A 19,906-nucleotide genomic window follows, 5' to 3' on the forward strand; every position below is an offset into this window, starting at 1 on the left:
TCTCCTTGTATTTCCACAGATACATCGTCTCCTCCCCACAGCTGGTCGTGCCGGTTGAAGTCTCCGGCAATTACCACGTCTACCGTCGTGCCCGCGTCTCGTCTTGCATCCATGATTGTGTTGCGTAAATTGTCGCACGTCTCCCGTAGAGCTTGAGGGTCCTGGTTTGGTATGTAGACCGATGCTACCAAGACTCGCCGACCGGGGAGCCTTAAGATTGCTGCTGTCATGTCCGGTGACCCTATCGGTACCTGTTCCGCCTCCACGTCCTTGTTCACCCAAAGCATGCTTCGAACTGCCCATCTGCCTTCCCTCCAAGTCGAGGGAACCATCTTGATCCACTTGTGATGTCCCATGGGGGTTGTGAAGAGTCGGCCATGAATCCTATGTGCTTGAGGCTCCTGGATGGCCAAGACTGTTGCGTTCTGAATGTCCTTGTCGTTCATCAAGCTTTCGTGCACCACACCTTGCTTTCTCACATTAAGCTGGATTAGGCGGAGTGTTCTACTCATGACGAGATGGGTAGAGCCTCTGGCAACTTCTGCTAAATGATTCATGTGGGCCGCCGCATAGGATGCATTTGGCAACCACTTCGCTGCAGCTGCGATGGTGGTGACCGTCCTTGCCGCACTTGGCGCACACTTGACGGTTTCTGCACTGGAACGCTTTGTGGCCGATCTGCTGGCAGTTGTAGCACTGGTCCGGCCGCATCCGACGTTCGAACACCCCCGTATACCCTGATTCTCCTCCGGCGTAGAAGAAGCCTTCATTGAGGAGTCTCTTGGCGTCGCCGAGTTTCGTGACATACACTACCATGGATCCATACGCTTTTGCAGTGTCCTTTCGACTCAGCCAAGCTATCTTGGCAATCTGCACGTCGTTTTCCTGGCCCAGGACTTCCGCGGTCCCAGGAAGGACCTTGCTCTCACGGTCGAGGACAGCCATACGGTTGACATTGTCGACTTTGATCGGGTACAGCTGATCTCGAAGGACTCTCGCACCCGGCGTTTTCTTTGCTTCGACGATGTCTTTGATCTTCTTCAATTCCCCTTCGTTCCTACTGATGACCCTAAGACAATTGGTGCTTCCTCTATCTCTTGTGACGGCAACACAGCGCCAGCTGGGTTGGTCGCCAGGCGCACGCATCTCATGCTCAATGAGCTTGCGAAGCGCTACTGGTGTAGCTTCACTGGCATGATCCTCCGGAACCCTTGACATGTCCACCGTGCAGAACGCTGGTTCCGGTGTCGCCGGCCGACCGGTGGAGGTCGGCGGGGTGGGAATGCTGACCAGAGGGGTCCGTCGGGCGATGTCTGCATACGTCGGTCGACACGATGGGGTCTCCTGAGCTCTAGTCATGGTGTGTAGCTGTATCTTGGTGTGCTCGAGCTCACTGCGGGCTTGAGTGAGCTCCTCTCGCGCCTGTGCCAGCTCTTGAGTCAGCTGGGCCGTCATTTTGGCGATCTCCTCTGCCATATGGTCCTTAAGTTTTTTGAATTCCGTCTGAATTTCTGCTTTCATGATGTTCAATTTGTTGTTAAAGTCATGATCCACGGTTTGTTCTGATTCTCGGGTCTCGTCCCTCGCCTCATCGGCTGCTGCAACCCGGATGGTGCGATTCTTGTGATTTCTCGGCATTTTCTCAATGTTGCTTTCCTCTTCCCAGTCCATATCTTCTTGTAGCTTTGACTCTATCGCCATTCTCGTCTTCACCTTCTTTCGCTGGGGGCGGCGTTGTCCCGCTCCTGGAGTTCCGGAATCGCCTCTCATGACGTCGATGACGTTTGAACCACCGCGCGCCGCACCAGGCATCTGGAAAAGACAAAATCTTCCACCGGATGTCTCAAAATAAAAGAAGTCGTTTTAGATCTCGGTTAGGATAGGGGACAAAAATATCGTTACTGAGGTGGTGGGGGGTAAGGGGTGAAGGGGGTGGAGACGGTGGTTCCGAGCAGAAGGGGATCGCGGCACAATTTGCGGAGAACGAAGAAGACTTGCGTTGTATTTGTCATGACTCGGTTTAAAGATCATAATTTTGGGATTATGGAGCCACGTTGTTTAAAGTTTTTAAGAGTTGGGGTCAGCCGCAGAATCATCCTTTTGCCAACATATGGCCCCCCTTTCCACACCATGGCCTCGACAAAAGCAACCGGACTTGAGATCAAAGCGCCCTCATCCTCGCGAATGGAAAGTCAGGCTCGCGGAAAGCCTTCTCCGTCGCCGCCATGGACTTGTACTCCTCCGGAAGCGGCAGAAACTCAAAGTTCAGCACCAGCATCACAACCATGATCTTGAGTTCCATCATCGCCAGCCTCCGCCCTGTAGCAGTCACACAAGTTAGCAGCCAACCCCCCAACACCGCACATCACAACGAAGACAGAACTCACCAGGACACCCCCTAACGCCCCCACCAAACGCCAGCCCCGGCAACGCCGCCGCATCAAACCTCTCCTTCCCCCCCTCCCCATCCACCAACCACCTCCGCGGTTCAAAAGCCCCCAAATCCCTCCCCGCCACCCCCCTCAACCCATCCCCCCTCTTCTCGCCCGCCGCCCTCGACGTCGCACTCCTCCTGCCCTCCTCTACCGCCTCGCCCGGCGGCGCCCTGTTCACATGGAAGTTCATCAGAATCTCAGCGCCTCGCGGGATGGGACAGCCCAGGACGTGCGTGTCGACGAGCGCTTGGCGCAGGCCGCCCTTGGCGGTGCCCGAGAGGCGCAGGGTTTCTTCGCAGGTGGCGTCGAGGTAGGGGATGTCGGTGGTGAGGATGGTGGTGGCGCTGGTTGGGGGGGTGGGGAAGAAGGTGCGGAGGGTGGTCCGGAGGGTGGTTTGCACGGCGGGGTGGGATTCCATGTAGCGCAGGAACCAGGAGAGGGTGTTGGCGGTGGAATCGTGGCCCTGGGGGGTGGTTAGTGGTTGATTACCTAGGGAGGGGGGCGGGGGTATGGGGATGGATGGGGGTTGCGTACGCCGACTAGAAGGACAAACATCTCGTCGAGCATGTTCTCGTCTTTGGTGGGATCTGAGGGGGGCACTCCGGCCCTCCGGGCTTGGAGGACCTGCCGGCGTAGGACTAGATCCATGGCACACGTATCGGCGGCGTCGTCTTCAAGGCGGGCAACTTCTAGGCTCTGGTAGCGGTCGACAGCCTTCTTCATAGCGCGGTGCATCTCGGCCTTGACGACGCGGCGGAACTTGCGGTACCGTGGAGTGTACGTCTCGAGTTTCTGTGCCCACTTGGGCGAGGGCGTGTTACCGTTGCGCGCAATGCTGTTCATGATGTAGGAGACCTGTTCCTTAAGGAACGAGCCGATCGGCGGGGCTTCGCCGGAACACGCTTTTCCTGCCAGCTGGTCTTCCAGCGTCTTGATATCGTGCTGTATGGTGCCTGGCTCCTCTCCAACGATGACCGCCCAGATAGCGTCCAGAGCCGCGTCCTTGAAGTCGCTGTGGACGTTGAAGGGCTGATTTTGGAACGTCGTGGATGCTTTCAGCCGCCATAGCTCAATCAGCTCGCATGTAGACGTGTGGATGTTGGGAGCGGCAACCTTGCGCAAGAAGTCCATGCTCATGGTGTCGGCCCACAACCGTTTCTGGGCTTTCAGCGCCGGTGTCGTAAACTGGGAGATCGACGCGCGCGGGAACATGGGCCCGAAGATGTCAAGGGCTGTTTGCCCCTTATCAAATTCCTTGTTACGGCGGACAATGATGTCTTCAATCTCGCGGGGATCTTCCAGGAGGATGATGGGTTTGCGAAAGCCAGGGAATAGAACCTGGGCGATCGGGGTCCCCAGCTTTTGGGTGGTAACGGTGAAAAGTGCGTCCGCGGTTTCGTTGGTCTTCTGGATAATGGGAGCGAAATCCATCATATCGCCCGTGATACGCCTCGCGGATGCCTCATTGTAGGGAATGCCCGGATACGGTTTTGGGTAGAGCTTCCGCAAAAGTAAAATGAAGCTAGCCAGGACACTGCCCAGCAGTCCGAGACGCACCGAAAGTGAATCCAGCATGTTGCTGGTGTTGTCTGTTTTTTGTTCCCTGCTTCGTCGCGTTTAACGGCGGTTGTTGAAGAGAAAAGGGGTGATCTTCGGGAGAGTATTACTTTTTTGGGATCTGATATCTCAGATCAACTGGTGGGAGCGCTGGGGTTCAAAGACGAGCATTTTTTGACCGCCCAGACCACACATGCATGTTCAGCCAGCTGCGCCTCGTTTTAGGGATGGAGATCGTGCTGTGAGCAAAGCTGACGGCCACCCCTGCCAAGAAGCATTGGGGGCCAAACCCGGGATACCATTGCATCCTTTTCACCTAACTAAAGTCTTACATCTACACCACAGTTCAAATTTGGTTGGCTCACGAGCCAATATCAGCGGAGCAACAGGCAGCCGAATTCGCGCGGTAAGACTCTACGGCCGGATTTAAGAGACCCTTCGGATTCACGCGTGGGTTCATTTCTTGGCTTCAACATGGGTCTTGCACTCTCCAGGGGAAAGTCTCTGAGTCTTAGTCTTCTCTGGGAACGACCATCTCCCTGGGCTGGGCTTGCGTGGGTGTGTCACAACCACTGTGCCGGATGAAGTGGGGCGCGGGACGCCCCGAGCCAATCGTTAGTATAACCAATTAGCAGTTGCTCAGTACGCTCAGCAACTGAGCAAGGTGAGCAGCGTGCTCAGTGTGCTCGACGACTGAGCAGATTGAGCACCCAGGAATTAGATAGGTATATAGTCACCCGTTCTGGAGAGCTCTGGGAGTTCTCCAGTTAGCAATCACAACTACAGTTCGCTACAATCTCACAAGCCTACTGTTGAGACAAGTCTATTGTTGTGCACCCCTTGGCTGCACCGAACCTAAGCATCCTCGAGAGATTACCTTCAACGAAGCTGAACCCTAACAGGATAGGATCCTGAAGTAGGTTCGTCACAGGGTGCTTGGTGAAACCGTTTTGCTAAAACGCCGCGTACCAAAGAGCTTGACGGTTAAAATTCAAGAAAAGATACCGATGGGCAGAGCATATTGGGCAACAATGAAACAAAGTACCACACAAACGGTTAATCAGTAGGCCGCCCCCCCAAGACCTCCTTCTTTCAGGCCCCTGAGTAGATCAAAACGTTCCGGATGCGTCCACCACAAAATACACACTAAATGGTAATCCGTTGAGCGCCTTTGAGTTGTCAGGCGCACTACGGCACTTGTTCGATTGGACTCTTCCTTTGTCCAGGGCGGGCTTTCTTGACAGACAGCCCAACATACTCCGCGGCCGGTGTTTTGGGAGATTCGAAGGTAAAGGTAACTCTCCTTACCATAACTCAAGACGAGTTAAACCTCATGTCGCTGATCCAGACCCAGCAGTCACGTCACCATCATGGCCTCATTTCCCGAGAGACAAAAGCGTTCCAACTTCCAATTCCGCACATACCGCACCATTGGGTCCCAGCTGGTCAATTACCAGTCTCAGGCTTACTTTGACTTCCCCTTCCCGCAGCCAGGTACGCGCCCGCGGATTTCTTGCCACCCAACGTCCTGTCACCCCCTAACGGTGGGCATTACGAGGCATCCGCTTGAACTGCGCTGCAAAGGCCGTTTTTGCTGACAGGTCTTTCTAGGCGTCTATCGCGGTGTTCGAAAAGGGGAGGCACTCTTCCACAGCGAGTATCAGTATCCAGTAAGAGGCCCAGGGGACGTTATCAGGGCGGACCCGCGCCCAGCTGGCCTGGCACCCGCTCGCCAGCGTCTTCGACGGAAACTATTACCTCGGCGGCTTCATTGGTCGAAGGATCTTGGCTTTGGAGGCAATGGACTAGCCAGTCTCTTCTTCCTTTCTGACGGCAGTCCCAACAGCCGACGACAGTATTTCGTCGCCAAGTGCAACCTTGCGGGGGACGCCGACAAAACTCTGCGCCAGGAAAAGATGACGACCGATGTAAGTCACACCAGCTTCTCAAAAGTGGTGAAAAACTAACATTGGTGGGTGTAGGAATTCCAGGATGCCATGCATATCATCCAGACGCGCAAGATCCCCCCGGTGCAGAACCCACGCAGTTCCCGCAGGGTGCGGAACCGGGAGGGTCCTCAGGCTTCTCGCAGATGGACTGAGGCTGACCGCGACTTGAGGGGGATCATGCTTCTCGAGTACTGCCAGCGCGGAAGCTTACACAAGGCCCTTTGCGTCGCGGATGCGAAGAAGATCCACTTTCCCGAGCGAGCACTCTGGCACATGTTCCATTGCCGTACGTCGAGACTCCCCATGCCGCTACCTCCAGTCTTACCACTTCTAACCCTTTTATCTCTTGAATAGTCATTCAAGCGCTCATCGCCATGGCCTACCCGCCCCCACGACACGGAGACCTCTACAACGGCCTGCTCCCTCCTTTCATGGAAGAGATTCCGCAGGACAGAGAAAAGGCCAGATGGATACACTTCGACATTGACCCCCACAATGGTAAGAGCGGCATGTTGCAAGACAGGGCCTTCGTGTTTCGTTCTCCCGTCAATACAGTCGATGAGGGCCGGAAGAAGCTGCTAATCCTTGTGATAAACAGTCCTGGTGCACAAAAGCGAGCCTGGTTCAGATCATCCGCTGATCCCGGCTTTGAAGCTGAGTGATTTCGGACTTGCTCATGAACTAGATGATCGGAATCTGGGCGACAAGTAAGTCAGGCCCAGGATAGCCAAGTCTGCGAATACCAGCTCACCGTTGCGTTTCAAAGTGACCACATGCTCACGTTCAGGGGCTGGGCGAAACACTTCTTCTTTACACCGGTATGTCTGCACGTAGCCAGCGCTGAAGTGACTCACTGACGACCGGGCTACAGGAACAATTCACCGCTGAATGGGACCATATCCCCATCAACGAGGGTCCGGGAACGATCTATCCGCCGCCCCGGGTTGCCGGCAACTTCTCTTGGAAAACCAACCTTTTCCAGATGGGAGCTGTAAGTCATACATCCCCATCCGCGCGGGTTGTTGGCTACGACACGTGAGCCACACCCCTGACTAACCTCCTTAGGTCATGGCGTGCCTCATTACCCAGTCCTACGTCCCGACACCTCCTTGGCCCGTGTGGACATTCATCCCCGGGCGTGCCCTAGACCCCGAGTACTACAGCGACTCCCCACAGGACGACGATGCCCCTGCTCCCGGTCCCGACCCCGGCCCCGCCCACTACCACGGCGACGACTACGACGACGAGTACGACGACGAGCACGACGACGACGAGAACGAAGAAAACACCCCCCCGCACCACCACCACCAAGCCCACCACCCCGCCGCGCCATCCTCCCCCTCCTACGCACCCCCTCCCCCCTCCCCCTCTTACGCCGCCCCTCCTCCCCCACCCCCCGTTTACTACGACAACGCCGACCACGGCTACCCCTTCCTCCCGCACCCCAACCCCAACCACTACCCGCGCCAAAACCCGGAAGACCTCTTCCCCGACGGCTCGCCCGTCGGCGGCAGCGGCTACATCCGGGCGTGGTCGTACGGGCAGTACCTGTTCAGCGACGAGGACCGGGGGTCGGACGCGAGCGAGTTCGGGCACGTGTCGGTGCGCCTGCGCGAGCTGGTCGCCTGGTGCATGACGGATGATCCGGCGTATCGGCCGAGTTTGAGGTGGTTGGAGAGGGAGGTCAGGGGGGAGATTGCGAGAAGGTATGGGGAGGAGCCGGATGGGGAGTTGCAGGGGGAGAGTGTGAGGGAGGTGAGCGAGTGGATTAAGACGTGCTTGGATGCGCCGTTGCCGAAGAAGCCGAGGCAGCCGAGGCAGCCGAGGGGGCAGGCTGGGGGTGGTGGTGAAGGGGGTGGTGAGGGTGGTGAAGACGGTGGTGAAGCAGGTGGTGTGGGTGGTGAAGGGGGTGGTGTGGGTGTGGGTGGAGGTGGGCAGGGTTAGAGGTGTTGGAAAGTCATGGCACCGGAAACGGTCATGACACCCGGAAACGGACAGGTACCGGAAACGGATTCATGGCATCTGGCACCACAAAGATCCGGATAACCACGGGTTAACTTAAGGAGACAAAGGAGAGATTTAGGATAAAGCCACCTGCTCTCAAGAGCTCTGAGAGGAGAAAAAGATAGAACCAGAGATCAATTAATCACTTCTGAATGGCTTATGAGCACCTCAAATTATTGTTGTAAGCTCTCATCATATGTGCAATAACTTTGAAATCGTGGCTGTTGGTCTTCCAACAAGAGGCTGGCATGGTGCTGGAGGTCGTGGTCGCATCTGAGGGCACAGTCTTCCAAGATCAGTTACGGTATTAGAGTGTGGCAAGACTTGGAGTAAACTTGACAGGGCGGCCGCACGCAACACGTTGTTCACGTTTATCGCCTGAGATACGCTCTGATGTTCTATGCTACCAAGATGGATAATTGAGAAATATCCAGATACAATACATGTACATTAACCGTTGCCGCTTCGACCTCTATTTCCCCCTCCGTAACCACAGCAGTCATTGCCCTTTTAATCCAGCGTTGCTAGACGGCGTGGCTGGATCTTCAAGAATGGAGAAGGTGTATAATTACGGGAGACGGTGACGAGACAAAGGTTGAAGGCTGGACCGTGGGTTGTTCACATGAATCGCCACAGGTCTGTTTTTTGTGGAAATCAGGGGCGTATCGCGCAGCGGGGCTTCCGCTTGCGTAAAGACAGGCGTGACCCGTTTTTGGGCTCTGCCGTGTCGTAAATATGCATTGTCTCTCTTACGTCAAAGCCTTTAACATTCTGGGAGGCTTCCTATCATAGGGCGTCAGTTTGTGAGCCAGTTCCTACCGCAGATCTCTTCAACACTTTCCCCTTCCACTCAAACAACGGCACCATCACGGCCTGCACGCCATGGATGACTTCGGGAGAAGGCAGCGGGAGTACAACTACAAGTTCCATGTTTTTCGCACCAAAGGGAATGATTACCCGGACTTAAAATCGGCGGCTTGTCTAAACTACCCGTATCCAGACCCATGTATGTACCAAATCCCTACCTACGTAGTCAGTATTGAATGGGCCATTAACTGCTGTGTTCACAATAAGATGTGCACCCATGGAACGGAGCATACGAGGGTATCAAGCGGGGCAACCTGCGGTCGCGCTTTGCCCGTTACACGTCCCTCGAAAAGGATACGAAAGACCGCCGTAGGATGCAGAAGCCAACTATCGCTGCGGCTCGGCGGCGCTTCAAGACCCAACTCCTATCCCGGCGACTCCGTTGGTCTATGGACCTAGGCTGGGGAGGGTTTGGATTGGCCTCCTTGTTTCACTACAAGAATGCCAGCCCTCCTTATGACAAAAAGTACCTTGTCGCCAAGTGCAACCTTGCGAGCAGAAAAGACGCGGACAATATGCTTATGACCGAGAAACAAACGACTGATGTAAGTTTCAGCTCCTCCTCCGCCGAATGATGCTATGTACCTCTCTTTGGGTATCCATCTCTAACTCAAATGCCCGCAGCGATTCAAAAATGCCATGCACATCGTTCAGCTTGCGGAACCCCCCGCCGTGGCAGAAACCCGGCGGTCCAACCGCGTCCGAAAACGTCAGGGGCTCGCTGTATTGGGGGATGGCGGATCGGGATGGGCACCCAACGAGATCGATATCGACAACATCATGCTCCTCGAATATTTTCCGCGGGGAAGTTTATACAAGGCGATTTGCACAGCCGTTAGCAAAGACGTCGAGTTCCCCAACCGGGTGCTCTGGCAGATGTTTCATTGCCGTAAGTCAAGCCAACGCTTCGTGGTTCAGGCCCTGTGTCGCGGCGTTGAACCATGTAAGATACTAACATGCATATTCTTCTAGTCATCAAAGCCTGCATCGCCATGGCATATCCACCTAAAAGCTACGGGTATACCTACAAGGGTCAGCAACCACCTTTTAGTGAACGAGCTCCCGACGACAGATATAAAGAAAAGGAGAGATTCATCCACTGGGACATCGACCCACAGAACAGTACGTCCCATCATGAAATACCACTGCCACTCCCTAACATGAAGCAACGCCGCTAATCAACTCGTACAAATAGTTTTGGTGGGTGGGAACGAGCCTGGTTCAGACCACCCCCTGGTTCCGGCGTTGAAATTGGCCGACTTTGGGGTCGCGACGTTGCTCACGGGGGAAGACCTGCTTCGCAGGTAAAGATCTTACCGTTCTCGGGTCGGGGGCATGACTAACACGCGGGTGTATTTTAGCGATTATATGTTGGCCCTTAGAGACAGCGCCAAAAGGAGCTATTGCACACCGGTACGTAGCCATCTCGCTGGAACACTGGGGGAGCGGGTCTAACACCGTCTTTCGTACCACAGGAGCAATTCACCCAGGAATGGGACTACGTTCCATATGACCGGACACCATGGATGATGGAGGAGCTTCCCCGGGTAGCAGGGAACTACAGCTGGAAAACCAACCTCTTCCAGATGGGTTTGGTAAGTACCAGCCATCAACAAACACCTCACCCCCCTTTCACTCCTCCCATTCTCCACCCACTCCCAACCACCAACCACCCCACCCCCTAACCTTAACTAACCCACCCTCCAACAGGTAATGCTCTCCCTCATAACCAAGCACTCACCCCCCAAGCCCCCCCTCCCCCAACGCATCTACATCCCCCCCTTCAACCCCTTCGACCCCGACCAGCACGACGACGACGACCTGCACCGCCCCACCCCACCCCCCAACACCGGCGACGCGCCGGACCCCCCCTCCCCCACCTCCGCCCCCCACCTCTTCAACGACCCGGCCGCCTACCTCGAAGCGGAGGGCGCCCGCCTCGACGACGCCCTCTTCGGCCCCGACGCCTACCAGCACCCGAGCCGGACCAACACCAACCCGTATGATGAGGCGGATCGTGTGGGGCGGGATTGGATCCGGGTGTGGTCGTATGGCGGGTATGTGTTGGATGAGAGCGAGCAGGCGCTGGAGAGGGGCCCGCTGGCGCGGTATGATCATGTGGATCGCAGGTTGAGGAGGTTGGTGGCGCAGTGTCTGTGTGCGGATCCGTATTATCGGCCGCGGATGAGGTGGTTGAGTCGGGTGGTGGGGGAGGAGGTGAAGAGGAGGTGGGGGGGTGGGTGTGGTGATGAGGGGGAGGATGGGGATGGGGAGGTGTGGAGTGAGGAGATGATGGAGGAGGATACGGATGAGGGGGTTAGGGAGTGGGTGAGGGAGATGTTTGAGAGGCCGATTGTGCCTGAGGGGGGGAAGGACGTCGGCGAGGGCGGGATGTAGGAATACGAAGGATGTTGCGGTGCATTGCGGTTGTTCGTGTGCATGGGTGGGGGGCAGGAGGGGGGAGCGAGGAGCGAGGAGAGTCACTCGTTGCCATAAGGCGCAGCATCAGGGGCACACCAATCGCAGCTATAAGTGTTTAGGTACCTACCTAGATAGTCGATAAGTGTACGGATGAATGCTTTTTAAAGATGTGACAAGCGCGTTAAGGGCACCTCTCCGACCGCTACTTTTAGAATTTCTTTGCAATCAACCAATCTGCCAGAGCGCTCAGTAAATTCAGGATGGTTAGGAATGTATTGCTTAACGAATTAAAGCTAGGTCCTTCTGCTGCCGGTCTGTCAGCCGCAAGCCACCCTGCCTCGCGTTAAGATCACGATTGTGCCCGGTTCTTGTTTCATAACTGAGTACCCCGAGCACATTCATTAGCAAACGCGAGTTGGAGCCAATTGCTATGGGCGTTTTGACGCCACATTGTTAGCTTGCCGCTGCGGCTTGAGGCCCAGCATTCTGGTGTGGCAGCCAGAGCCACCAGGTAAGCCGCCAAAGGTCCAACATCTCATGCATGCGTCGCACGAGGCTGGGCAGCTGAGCAGAGCCCCCCCCCCCCCCCCGGCCCCAGCTTCGGCCCGCACCAGCCTTGAGGGACGCATCTCTTGCCCAAGCCTTTCTCTGCCAGCATCTCAGTCTGAAATTTTACAAGGCACAGGGGCTGGGCACCGCAGAGCCTGACCAAATTCACGTCCATCGGCATCTCCATGTCCCCACATGGCAGGAGTTCACACAATGGGTCACCAGCCACGTACACTATTTGCTATGTACCTATAGCGGTAATCTAGGACGCATACGCTCTGAGGACGGCTTTTGAAGTGTTGTTACCTCTGTCAGCAGCCGGTACAGAAGGGTGACGTGTGGCGCGATTCACTCGATGTCCCGTCATGCTCGGCGAAGCAACGACGTTCGTTGCTTGCAACAAGCGCCCATCGACCCAGCTCAGTTGCCACAAGGCTGGACCACCAGCAGGAGCGGGAAGCGTGTGTTGGCGGCGATACGCGCCCTTATCTGTCGACGCGTCCAGTCACCAACCAGCTTGGGGAGAAGGAGGGTTATGTACATTTACCTGCCCGGCGCTTCATGAGGCTCAGCCGGCCGTCCATGACCCCCTGACTGCTGCCTATAAGACTCGTCACAATCCTGAGCCCACTCCCAGCGGATGCTCCGGCAAATCTTCCCAATATATTTGTTCCGACCGCCTTTAAGATTGGCGAGTTTGTTGGCCAGGGGCGGAAGATGGGCTACCAGGGCCTCGCTACCGACTTCCTCACTTCCATCTACGACGACCGACAGGACCCGAACAACATTAGCAATATTGCCAGGGCGACTAACATCAATTTCAAAACCCCGTTTAAACGTCCTTGGGGGTGGTGGGGTCTCGCATTTCTGTCCCTCATTCTATTCTGGTGGGGGGTGGGCATGGCATGTCTCGTCTCGTATCAAACTCCGACCGTTGGCCTGTCGTGCCGCTCAGGGTCTTACTTGCTGTATGGGACCCTTGCCAGTTTCTCGTGGATGTTTAGTTTGGGGTGGAAGAGCCCTGGGACCCAAGTAAGGGCTTTGTGCTATATCTTCAACCTGCTGGCCTGCTTGGCCTTGGCCATGGTTATTCTGGCTCAGGTAAATCTCCAGTTCCCTTTATCTCCTCTTGCCACTGGATGTGGACAGAAGCATGCTAATAAGGACTTACTTACGCGCATTCTCCGCGATCTAGATTGCAGGATTCTTCAACAACTGCGCATGCAAATGCGGCGTCGCCGGGTATACTGACTTGCTAGGCGCCGAATTCTATCGACAATTCTTCGGGGTGGGAACTTGGTGGGCTGTTGGGGTCGCCGTGGGAGGGGCCGGCCCTGTTGTTTGTCTCATTGTGTCTGTGAAACTCTGGAGAAGCCTAAAAATGTTATGGAAGGCTTCAGAGCAGGACCAGCCAAGCTGGGAGTTGACAGATTGGGGTCAGGGGCGGAATGCGCGTGAGAGGGAGATGATACATGCGAGCATGATATGGCTCACTTGACGGCGTCAGTCCGTCTTGTACTTTTAATACCCACCACTCCCCGTGCGCTGGCCGCAGAATGGAACGTCACTCTCTTCTCCGCCTCTCAGGAAAACACAATCCGTGTAGGGTATGCCGCGAGCCCATTCGAACCCGAGTGTCGCAGGATGGTGGTCGTATGCCAACATGGTCGTCCCTGGTTCGATCCTTTCTAGCCTCCCATCCTTGGAAATAGAGCCTGTCAAGTCTGTCCCCAACCGCCAAGAGCGTGCCACTCAAACCTTTTCCGACTGACGGTCAGAAGCCACAGACATTTGGAAGAACAAAGACGGGAGTCAAGTCGTCGAGGGAATGAGTGGGCCAAAAAAGTTTTGTTTTCCTTTGACCATCAACAGCCAGTATATTATATGCGCTCTACGGCAACCTCTTTCTCCGCGAAAGATGCTCTTTTGGAGGAGTGTCGAAGCCATCATGGCACTAGGGTTGTTGCGTCGGAGTTGAAGGACTGCGAGTCTGGTACCGACTTGATGCCAAAGCGGCATGGTGCGTGCGGCTGAGTGTGCTGAACCACTGCTTGGTCATGTCGGCCACGTGTGCCTCAGGGGGCACCGGAGGTTAGAACCGGGGAAATCACGCGGAGAGCGGCTCCCCGCATTTAGTTGCATTGCAGAGACGCATTGCGAATGACTTCCTGGTACTCGGTATCTCCAACGGCATCTCTTGCGTGGCTCAACCGGCCGCTCTTGGCGATGAGTGGGTTTCGGGAGCCCCTAGGACCCCAGCTGACCCGCCGGACTATAGTTAAGTACAGGGACGGCCTGGAAGCGAGGACCCAAGGAGAGTGACATTCCAGGCGATTGTCGCCGAAAGAGAGACCGGCTCCACCGAGCTAATTGGTGCGCCTAACGCGAACCAGCATTGGGACCCAGTTGTGGAGCGCGTCAGTTGCGTCGACGAGAGTTTGTGAGACAGCTCCAACGGCCATGGCACCATACGAGGGCGGTAAAGGGCTCTGCGGCTCCGTCCGTTCCTATGCCGGATCAGGGTGCGGTAGCTTCCTCCGTGCCGGAACATCGGCGAGCAATCCGTTAGCGGGCCGACCAAGAAGCTAACGTCCACGAGTTTACAGCGATCTTAATACCTATTCACCGACACGCACTGCGAACCAGAGTGCCAAGTGGCGCCGGCGAGTTGGCGCTCAGACCGCGTTGGAGACCTGGTCAACCGCAAGGCAACGGTTTCCCTGTCGATAAACGTTCGGGAACGCCGGGAGGTTCCCCGTCGTGGCTCCGAAAGAAGGACTAAAAGGGAACGGACGCTACACTCGGTACACATAGTCGTACCAAGACAGACTGAAGGTAGTATACGGACACCATAGCACGAATCATGCCGGTTCCCACATGCTCATAGATGCCCTGGCTGAAATAGTTGAAATACCCCCCGATGGAAGAGAGCTTTGCAGATGTTTAGCAGCCGATAATCATCAGCAGCACAAGCCAAGATGCGTTCCTTTGCTCTCCTCGCCGGCCTCCTCGCCACCGCCTCGGCTCTTCCCGCCATTGAGCCGCGGCAGTCTGGCAACCCCTTCTCTGGCCGCACCCTACTCGTCAACCCAAGCTACAGCCAGTCTCTCGAGCAAACTCGCCAAGCCTTGGCGAACGCTGGAGACCAGACGAGCGCCGGCAAGGTGAAGTTCGTTCAGGACAAGGTCGGCACCTTCGTCTGGATCTCGAACATTGCCCTCCTGGCCGATATCGACAAGGCCATTACCAATGCCCGTGCCGCCAAGGCGAAGGGCGAGAACCCCGTCGTCGGTCTTGTTCTGTACAACATCCCCGACCGTGACTGCAGTGCCGGTGAGTCTTCCGGCGAGCTGAGCTTCGCCCAGAACGGCCTCAATCGGTACAAAAACGAGTACGTCAATCCGTTCGCCCAGAAGCTCAAGGCGGCTTCGGATCTTCAGTTCGCCGTCGTTCTCGAGCCCGATGCCATGGGCAACATGGTCACTGGCACCACCGCCTTCTGCCAAAACGCCCGTGGGCCCCAACAGGACGGTATTGCCTACGCCATCCAGCAGCTCCAGGCCAGCAACGTCGCCCTCTACCTCGATGTGGCCAACGGCGGCTGGCTTGGCTGGCCGGACAACCTCAAACTGAGTAAGTCTCATTCTTCCGTGCTAGTGCGGAACCCGAAGCACTAACCTAACCACCCCCCCTCACCAGCCGCCGACGTGGTCGCCACCATCCTCCAAAAGGCCGGCGGCAACAACCGCATCCGCGGCTACGCGAGCAACGTGTCCAACTACAACCCCTACAAGTCCGCCAACCCGCCCGCCTACACCGAGGGCAGCCCGTCGCCCGACGAGTCGCGCTACGCCGACAACCTCGCCTCGGCCTTCGGGCAGCGCGGCCTCCCCACCAAGTTCATCATCGACCAGGGGCGCGTCGCGCTCGACGGCGCGCGCAAGGAGTGGGGCGAGTGGTGCAACGTCTACCCCTCCGGCTTCGGCCAGCCCTTCACCACCAACACGGGCAACTCCAACGTCGACGCCATCGTGTGGATCAAGCCCGGCGGCGAGTCTGATGGCCAGTGTGGTATGCCCGGCGCCCCGCGCGCGGGGGCTTGGTTTGATGCGTTCGCGCAGCAGCTGGCGAAGAATGCCCACCCGGATATTACGTCGGGCGGTGGCAACAATGGTGGTGGTGGTAACCCGGGCGGGAGCTGTGCGGCTAGGTGGGCGCAGTGTGGTGGTCAGGGGTTCACTGGCCCGACTTGCTGCTCGGAGGGCACTTGCACGGTTTCCAACCAGTGGTACTCGCAGTGCTTGTAAGGCGGTGGGCTATTTACGGGGAAGAGAGCGAGATACACGCCGGCGGATGACGAAGATGGGCTGTGAGCTGGAGGAGCAAGGACTGTCTTGGACTGCGCTTGCTGCCTGTGAGCATTCCCGAGACGGACTTCCGGGGCCATGGAGGTGAGGTGTCACACCAGTCTTGAGACCGTGCCGCCGACATCTCTCGAAGTGGGTCTCGGCAATGGTACCCATGATTACTCTTGGGCAGCCTCACCTGCCGTTAGCGACGCCGGTGGGGAAGGGTCGGAGGTAGAGAGGATGAGTGACCACAGGGCGGGGAACAACAGCGACCTGGAACTGCCTGTGGGATGGAAAGAGGGAGAGGAGACATGACGAGTATGAGCACCTTCACAACTGGTTCAATGTATATATTGCGATTATTGCTTCAAATATTACCTCGGTGACGTATCTCGTCATCTACCCACATTTCAACCGCAGGCCACGGGTAACGTGGAGTTTCATGCTTTCTCGTCTCGTGGATATGGTCGTATGCGATGTTTGAGGGATAGAGCCGTTTATGAAGATGGGCTCTGTTACAACACATGGCAGACCTGCACAACAGGCCGTGTGGTACGGTTATCCGAGCGGGGCAGTTCCGATGGCACCCTGTGTTCTCGATTGCTCTTGCAACTTTCACTCAGCTTCTACCCTCGAACCAGTCTCAACATTTCCAGAAATCCGGCCTACCCATAGTCCGAGTTTGCACGCACTACCATAACCTCGAAAACTCACCACATCAGACACCACGACAGGCGACATGGGTCGACCAGGGGCAATGCTCGTCCAGTCGCAGCCGACACCCGGCGGCATCACCGAAGACAACCTCGCGGAATGGTACTTCAACAAGCACATTCCCGAAGTTCTCAGTACCGGTGGAGTGCGCGGTGTGCTATTCTGTCACGTTGACCGCCAATCGTCTGAGCACTATGTTGGAGAGCCTGGGCCGAAACAGTTTCTGGCTGCGTATCTGCTTCCCGATTTGGACTGGCTGCATGAAGAGGACTGTGGACTGTGGAAGCTGCCGTTAGTGCTGGCGTCTGATGATTCGGCGCTGGAAGAAAAACACAGAGGCAGGAGTGTCTTTGAGGTTGCTGAATTCACGACGCACTTTTGGGAGGTTGTCAATTCTACAACGCATAACGGCATGGCAACCCAGCTCACGGTCACTACTCTTAACAATGTCAAGGCTGCGGATGGTGAGTGTCGGTCCCGATCTCATAATCAAGGTTGCTTTGGGACGACGTTGACTAGCAGCTCAGAGCCGCCCAAGCGCCTAGTGCTCTCGTACTTGGACAACCCTCCCAGCGATCATTCTTTGGCCGAAACTCGGTTAAAATTTGCAGGCCCCAACCTGATATCGGCGCTCGGTCTGAGGCAAAAGCAAGCAGAGGTCACGTCAACGTTGTTCAAGGTCGACGAAACACGCCCTGGCCCGCCCGGTAGCAAGAGTAAGGAGGGTGACGTACCAGCGGCACTGCCGGGGAAAAGATACTTACATTTCGTAAGTGAAGTTCGATGTCAGTCTCGGGTGTGTAACTGCCATCTCACACAACCATCCTCCACAGCGTCAGCTTTCTGGCCATGGTCCCTGCGACATCCCATTTTTCCAGCCCGACCTCCAGCCCGATCTCTGCTCGTCCACGGTTGAATACATGGTTATGGCCGAGTATGGTGATACAACAGCCTTCACGGTCCAACGATGAAGTCCCCAATCAACATTTATCGATTATGGTGGGCGTTATGGCTTGGTCACCTTCTTCGACCTCAGCATCCACCAGCCATCGAGCAGAACGCGAGCCCCTGTTATCGTTCCAGCATTCCCGTGGCCATGCTAGTCATGCTATCAAAATGGAATAAAAACCGGGTCTGGCGTTGCTTTGGCTACCCGTTGACAAAATTTGGTTGAGGTCCTGGTCCGGTGGTTCTGAACCGCCCACTCCCCCGAGCTCCTCTTTATCCGTGTTTACAAAGCGCACATTCTTAGCCGATCGTACTACAAATGGACGTCGTTTCAAGAGGCGAGAGTGCTGTCAGTGGCGCAACTGTCCTGAATCTGAGGATGATGGTTGTTTGAACGAGTTGGGTTGGCCAGCTTGGCCGTTGGAGTGGTAGATCAATTGTTGGTCGGGTTGCTCTTTTCAACAATTTGACAATTTAGGTGATCAAGACGCCTAGTCCCCGTTAATTTTTTGTTTGTTCATGTCCCTGGTTTTGGGGAGTTCTTTCCCACAATTTGATGCTCCAAGGTTACCTGGTTCCTGACGGCACGATCATCGCGACACTGAAGACACCACAGCGCAGGGCTGATCTTGAAACCGTCTGGTGCAGTCCCTCCTTGTCGGGTTTTCGATATGCGAGAGGCAGCCATATGACCTCACTTTATTGCTGACTTTGCCGAGTATCGCGCCATGTTAAACACCCATAGGCCTTAATCCGAGGACCTACCGCACCCGTGGACATGAGTGTCTGTAGGGGCGGCTTATGGACAAGGCCCGGAGGCATACCGTACAACCCCTCATGAGAGATCCAGGCACCCCAGGCACCTCAGGCACATCTGCAGTTGTGCTTTCCTGTCGGCGTGCCTGCCTGCCTCCGTTCTCTTGGCTCCTGCCTCCAGGTGAATATTCCCCGCCCTTCTCGCCCAATCCAATTGAGGAAAGGAGATCTCATGCACCATGCACCGAGTTCTCGAAATTCGGTCAAAGCTAGGGTTGTTATTGGCGCATCTCAGTTTGGAGGCAGTCCAGTTGCATAGCCCGCGGCCCAATCGCGGTTGGGGTGGAAGCCTCGCTGCATTTGAACTGCACATCGATATCCATGCTGCAGCAGGTTGCGCGGGATGGAGGGGGGCGAAACCAAAGAGGGCCTCAGAAGCGGTCGTCTCCCATCGGGGATTCAACCAATCGGACTTTTTGGCGTCGATTGGATGGTGTTGCCTTTCAAAGATGGCGAGGATAAATCCCTCTCTCCTCTCACATTTACTCTGACTACGCCCAGGTTGCCCGCAAGGACATCTCGAAAATGAAGAGAGTACCGAGGAGAGGGACGACAGAAACGGCTACTGCCTTAATGTGACGAACCTACTCCAGGATCCTATCCTGTTAGGGTTCAGCTTCGTTGAAGGTAATCTCTCGAGGATGCTTAGGTTCGGTGCAGCCAAAGGGTGCACAACAATAGACTTGTCTCAACAGTAGGCTTGCGAGCTTGTAGCGAACTGTAGTTGTGATTGCTAACTGGAGAACTCCCAGAGCTCTCCAGGACGGGTGACTATATACATGTCTGATTCTAGGGTGACCAGTGTGCTCAGTCCGTCTGAGGAGATCAGTGGGCACCGAGCTCACTGGTCTCTTTGTTCCTACTGAGCCCTCCTTCGTGCTTTGATTGGCGTGAGGTCTTAGTGATCAGTGTGCTCAGTCTGTCCAGCCTGGACTTGGCATGCTGAGCTCACTGATCACCCTGATCACTTCCCTAGCTCCCTGATTGGTTTTCCAACCGATTGGTCCGGGCGTCCTGCGCCCCGTGGTCCCACCTGTTGGCATATTCGTGACACGATGCCCCTCCTTCAGGGCTGACGTCCCGTCGGCCGTTTTTCCCAGCCATCTTCCTGAAGTAGAGCCGACAGTCCTTGTTCCGATCTGGTTAGTGATTCCCCATCTTCCTCCACCCCTTCCTCTCGCTGCGTCCGGCAGCCTAATCCTTCATCATGACTGACGGGGTGAAGAAACGAAAGCAAAAACGAAAACAAAAATCCAGCACCGCGCGCCGTCATACTCGCGCAGCGTTATCCAACATC

At 56.0% G+C, this 19,906-nt stretch overlaps 6 protein-coding genes across 6 annotated transcripts; 5 read left to right on the forward strand and 1 right to left on the reverse strand.

The window, feature by feature from the left end:
- Window positions 1-1,993: 1,993 nt before the first annotated feature.
- On the reverse strand, window positions 1,994-4,192 carry F5144DRAFT_633617 (cytochrome P450). The gene is made up of 3 exons (XM_066792547.1): window positions 2,970-4,192; window positions 2,388-2,898; window positions 1,994-2,319 (listed from the first exon to the last, which is right to left on the reverse strand). The coding sequence occupies exons 1-3, from the start codon at window positions 4,008-4,010 to the stop codon at window positions 2,162-2,164; spliced, it is 1,710 nt and encodes a 569-aa protein (XP_066638939.1). The 5' UTR covers window positions 4,011-4,192; the 3' UTR covers window positions 1,994-2,161.
- Window positions 4,193-5,362: 1,170 nt separating this feature from the next.
- On the forward strand, window positions 5,363-7,998 carry F5144DRAFT_660499 (uncharacterized protein; the record flags this gene model as incomplete). The annotated part of the gene is made up of 9 exons (XM_066793264.1): window positions 5,363-5,486; window positions 5,604-5,920; window positions 5,975-6,227; window positions 6,296-6,439; window positions 6,540-6,648; window positions 6,708-6,759; window positions 6,813-6,932; window positions 7,007-7,820; window positions 7,940-7,998. The coding sequence occupies 9 exons, from the start codon at window positions 5,363-5,365 to the stop codon at window positions 7,996-7,998; spliced, it is 1,992 nt and encodes a 663-aa protein (XP_066638940.1).
- Window positions 7,999-8,716: 718 nt separating this feature from the next.
- Window positions 8,717-11,209, forward strand: F5144DRAFT_624109 (uncharacterized protein; the record flags this gene model as incomplete). Its single annotated transcript, XM_066792181.1, has 9 exons — window positions 8,717-8,951; window positions 9,020-9,357; window positions 9,437-9,701; window positions 9,785-9,934; window positions 10,008-10,116; window positions 10,174-10,225; window positions 10,288-10,407; window positions 10,523-10,812; window positions 11,134-11,209. Exons 1-9 carry the CDS (start codon window positions 8,828-8,830, stop codon window positions 11,207-11,209), a joined length of 1,524 nt encoding a protein of 507 aa, XP_066638941.1. The 5' UTR covers window positions 8,717-8,827.
- Window positions 11,210-14,099: 2,890 nt separating this feature from the next.
- Window positions 14,100-14,512, forward strand: F5144DRAFT_541490 (uncharacterized protein; the record flags this gene model as incomplete). Its single annotated transcript, XM_066787171.1, has 2 exons — window positions 14,100-14,346; window positions 14,389-14,512. The coding sequence occupies exons 1-2, from the start codon at window positions 14,243-14,245 to the stop codon at window positions 14,510-14,512; spliced, it is 228 nt and encodes a 75-aa protein (XP_066638942.1). The 5' UTR covers window positions 14,100-14,242.
- Window positions 14,513-14,760: 248 nt separating this feature from the next.
- F5144DRAFT_498999 (1, 4-beta cellobiohydrolase) lies at window positions 14,761-16,089 on the forward strand (the record flags this gene model as incomplete). The annotated part of the gene is made up of 2 exons (XM_066786300.1): window positions 14,761-15,415; window positions 15,482-16,089. 2 exons carry the CDS (start codon window positions 14,761-14,763, stop codon window positions 16,087-16,089), a joined length of 1,263 nt encoding a protein of 420 aa, XP_066638943.1.
- A 781-nt stretch (window positions 16,090-16,870) lies between these two features.
- On the forward strand, window positions 16,871-17,816 carry F5144DRAFT_498910 (uncharacterized protein; the record flags this gene model as incomplete). The annotated part of the gene is made up of 3 exons (XM_066786293.1): window positions 16,871-17,309; window positions 17,373-17,614; window positions 17,679-17,816. 3 exons carry the CDS (start codon window positions 16,871-16,873, stop codon window positions 17,814-17,816), a joined length of 819 nt encoding a protein of 272 aa, XP_066638944.1.
- Window positions 17,817-19,906: the final 2,090 nt, after the last annotated feature.

Source organism: Chaetomium tenue (assembly GCF_020726465.1).
Source record: "Chaetomium tenue strain MPI-SDFR-AT-0079 chromosome Unknown F5144scaffold_7, whole genome shotgun sequence".
NCBI classification, from domain to species: domain Eukaryota; kingdom Fungi; phylum Ascomycota; class Sordariomycetes; order Sordariales; family Chaetomiaceae; genus Chaetomium; species Chaetomium tenue.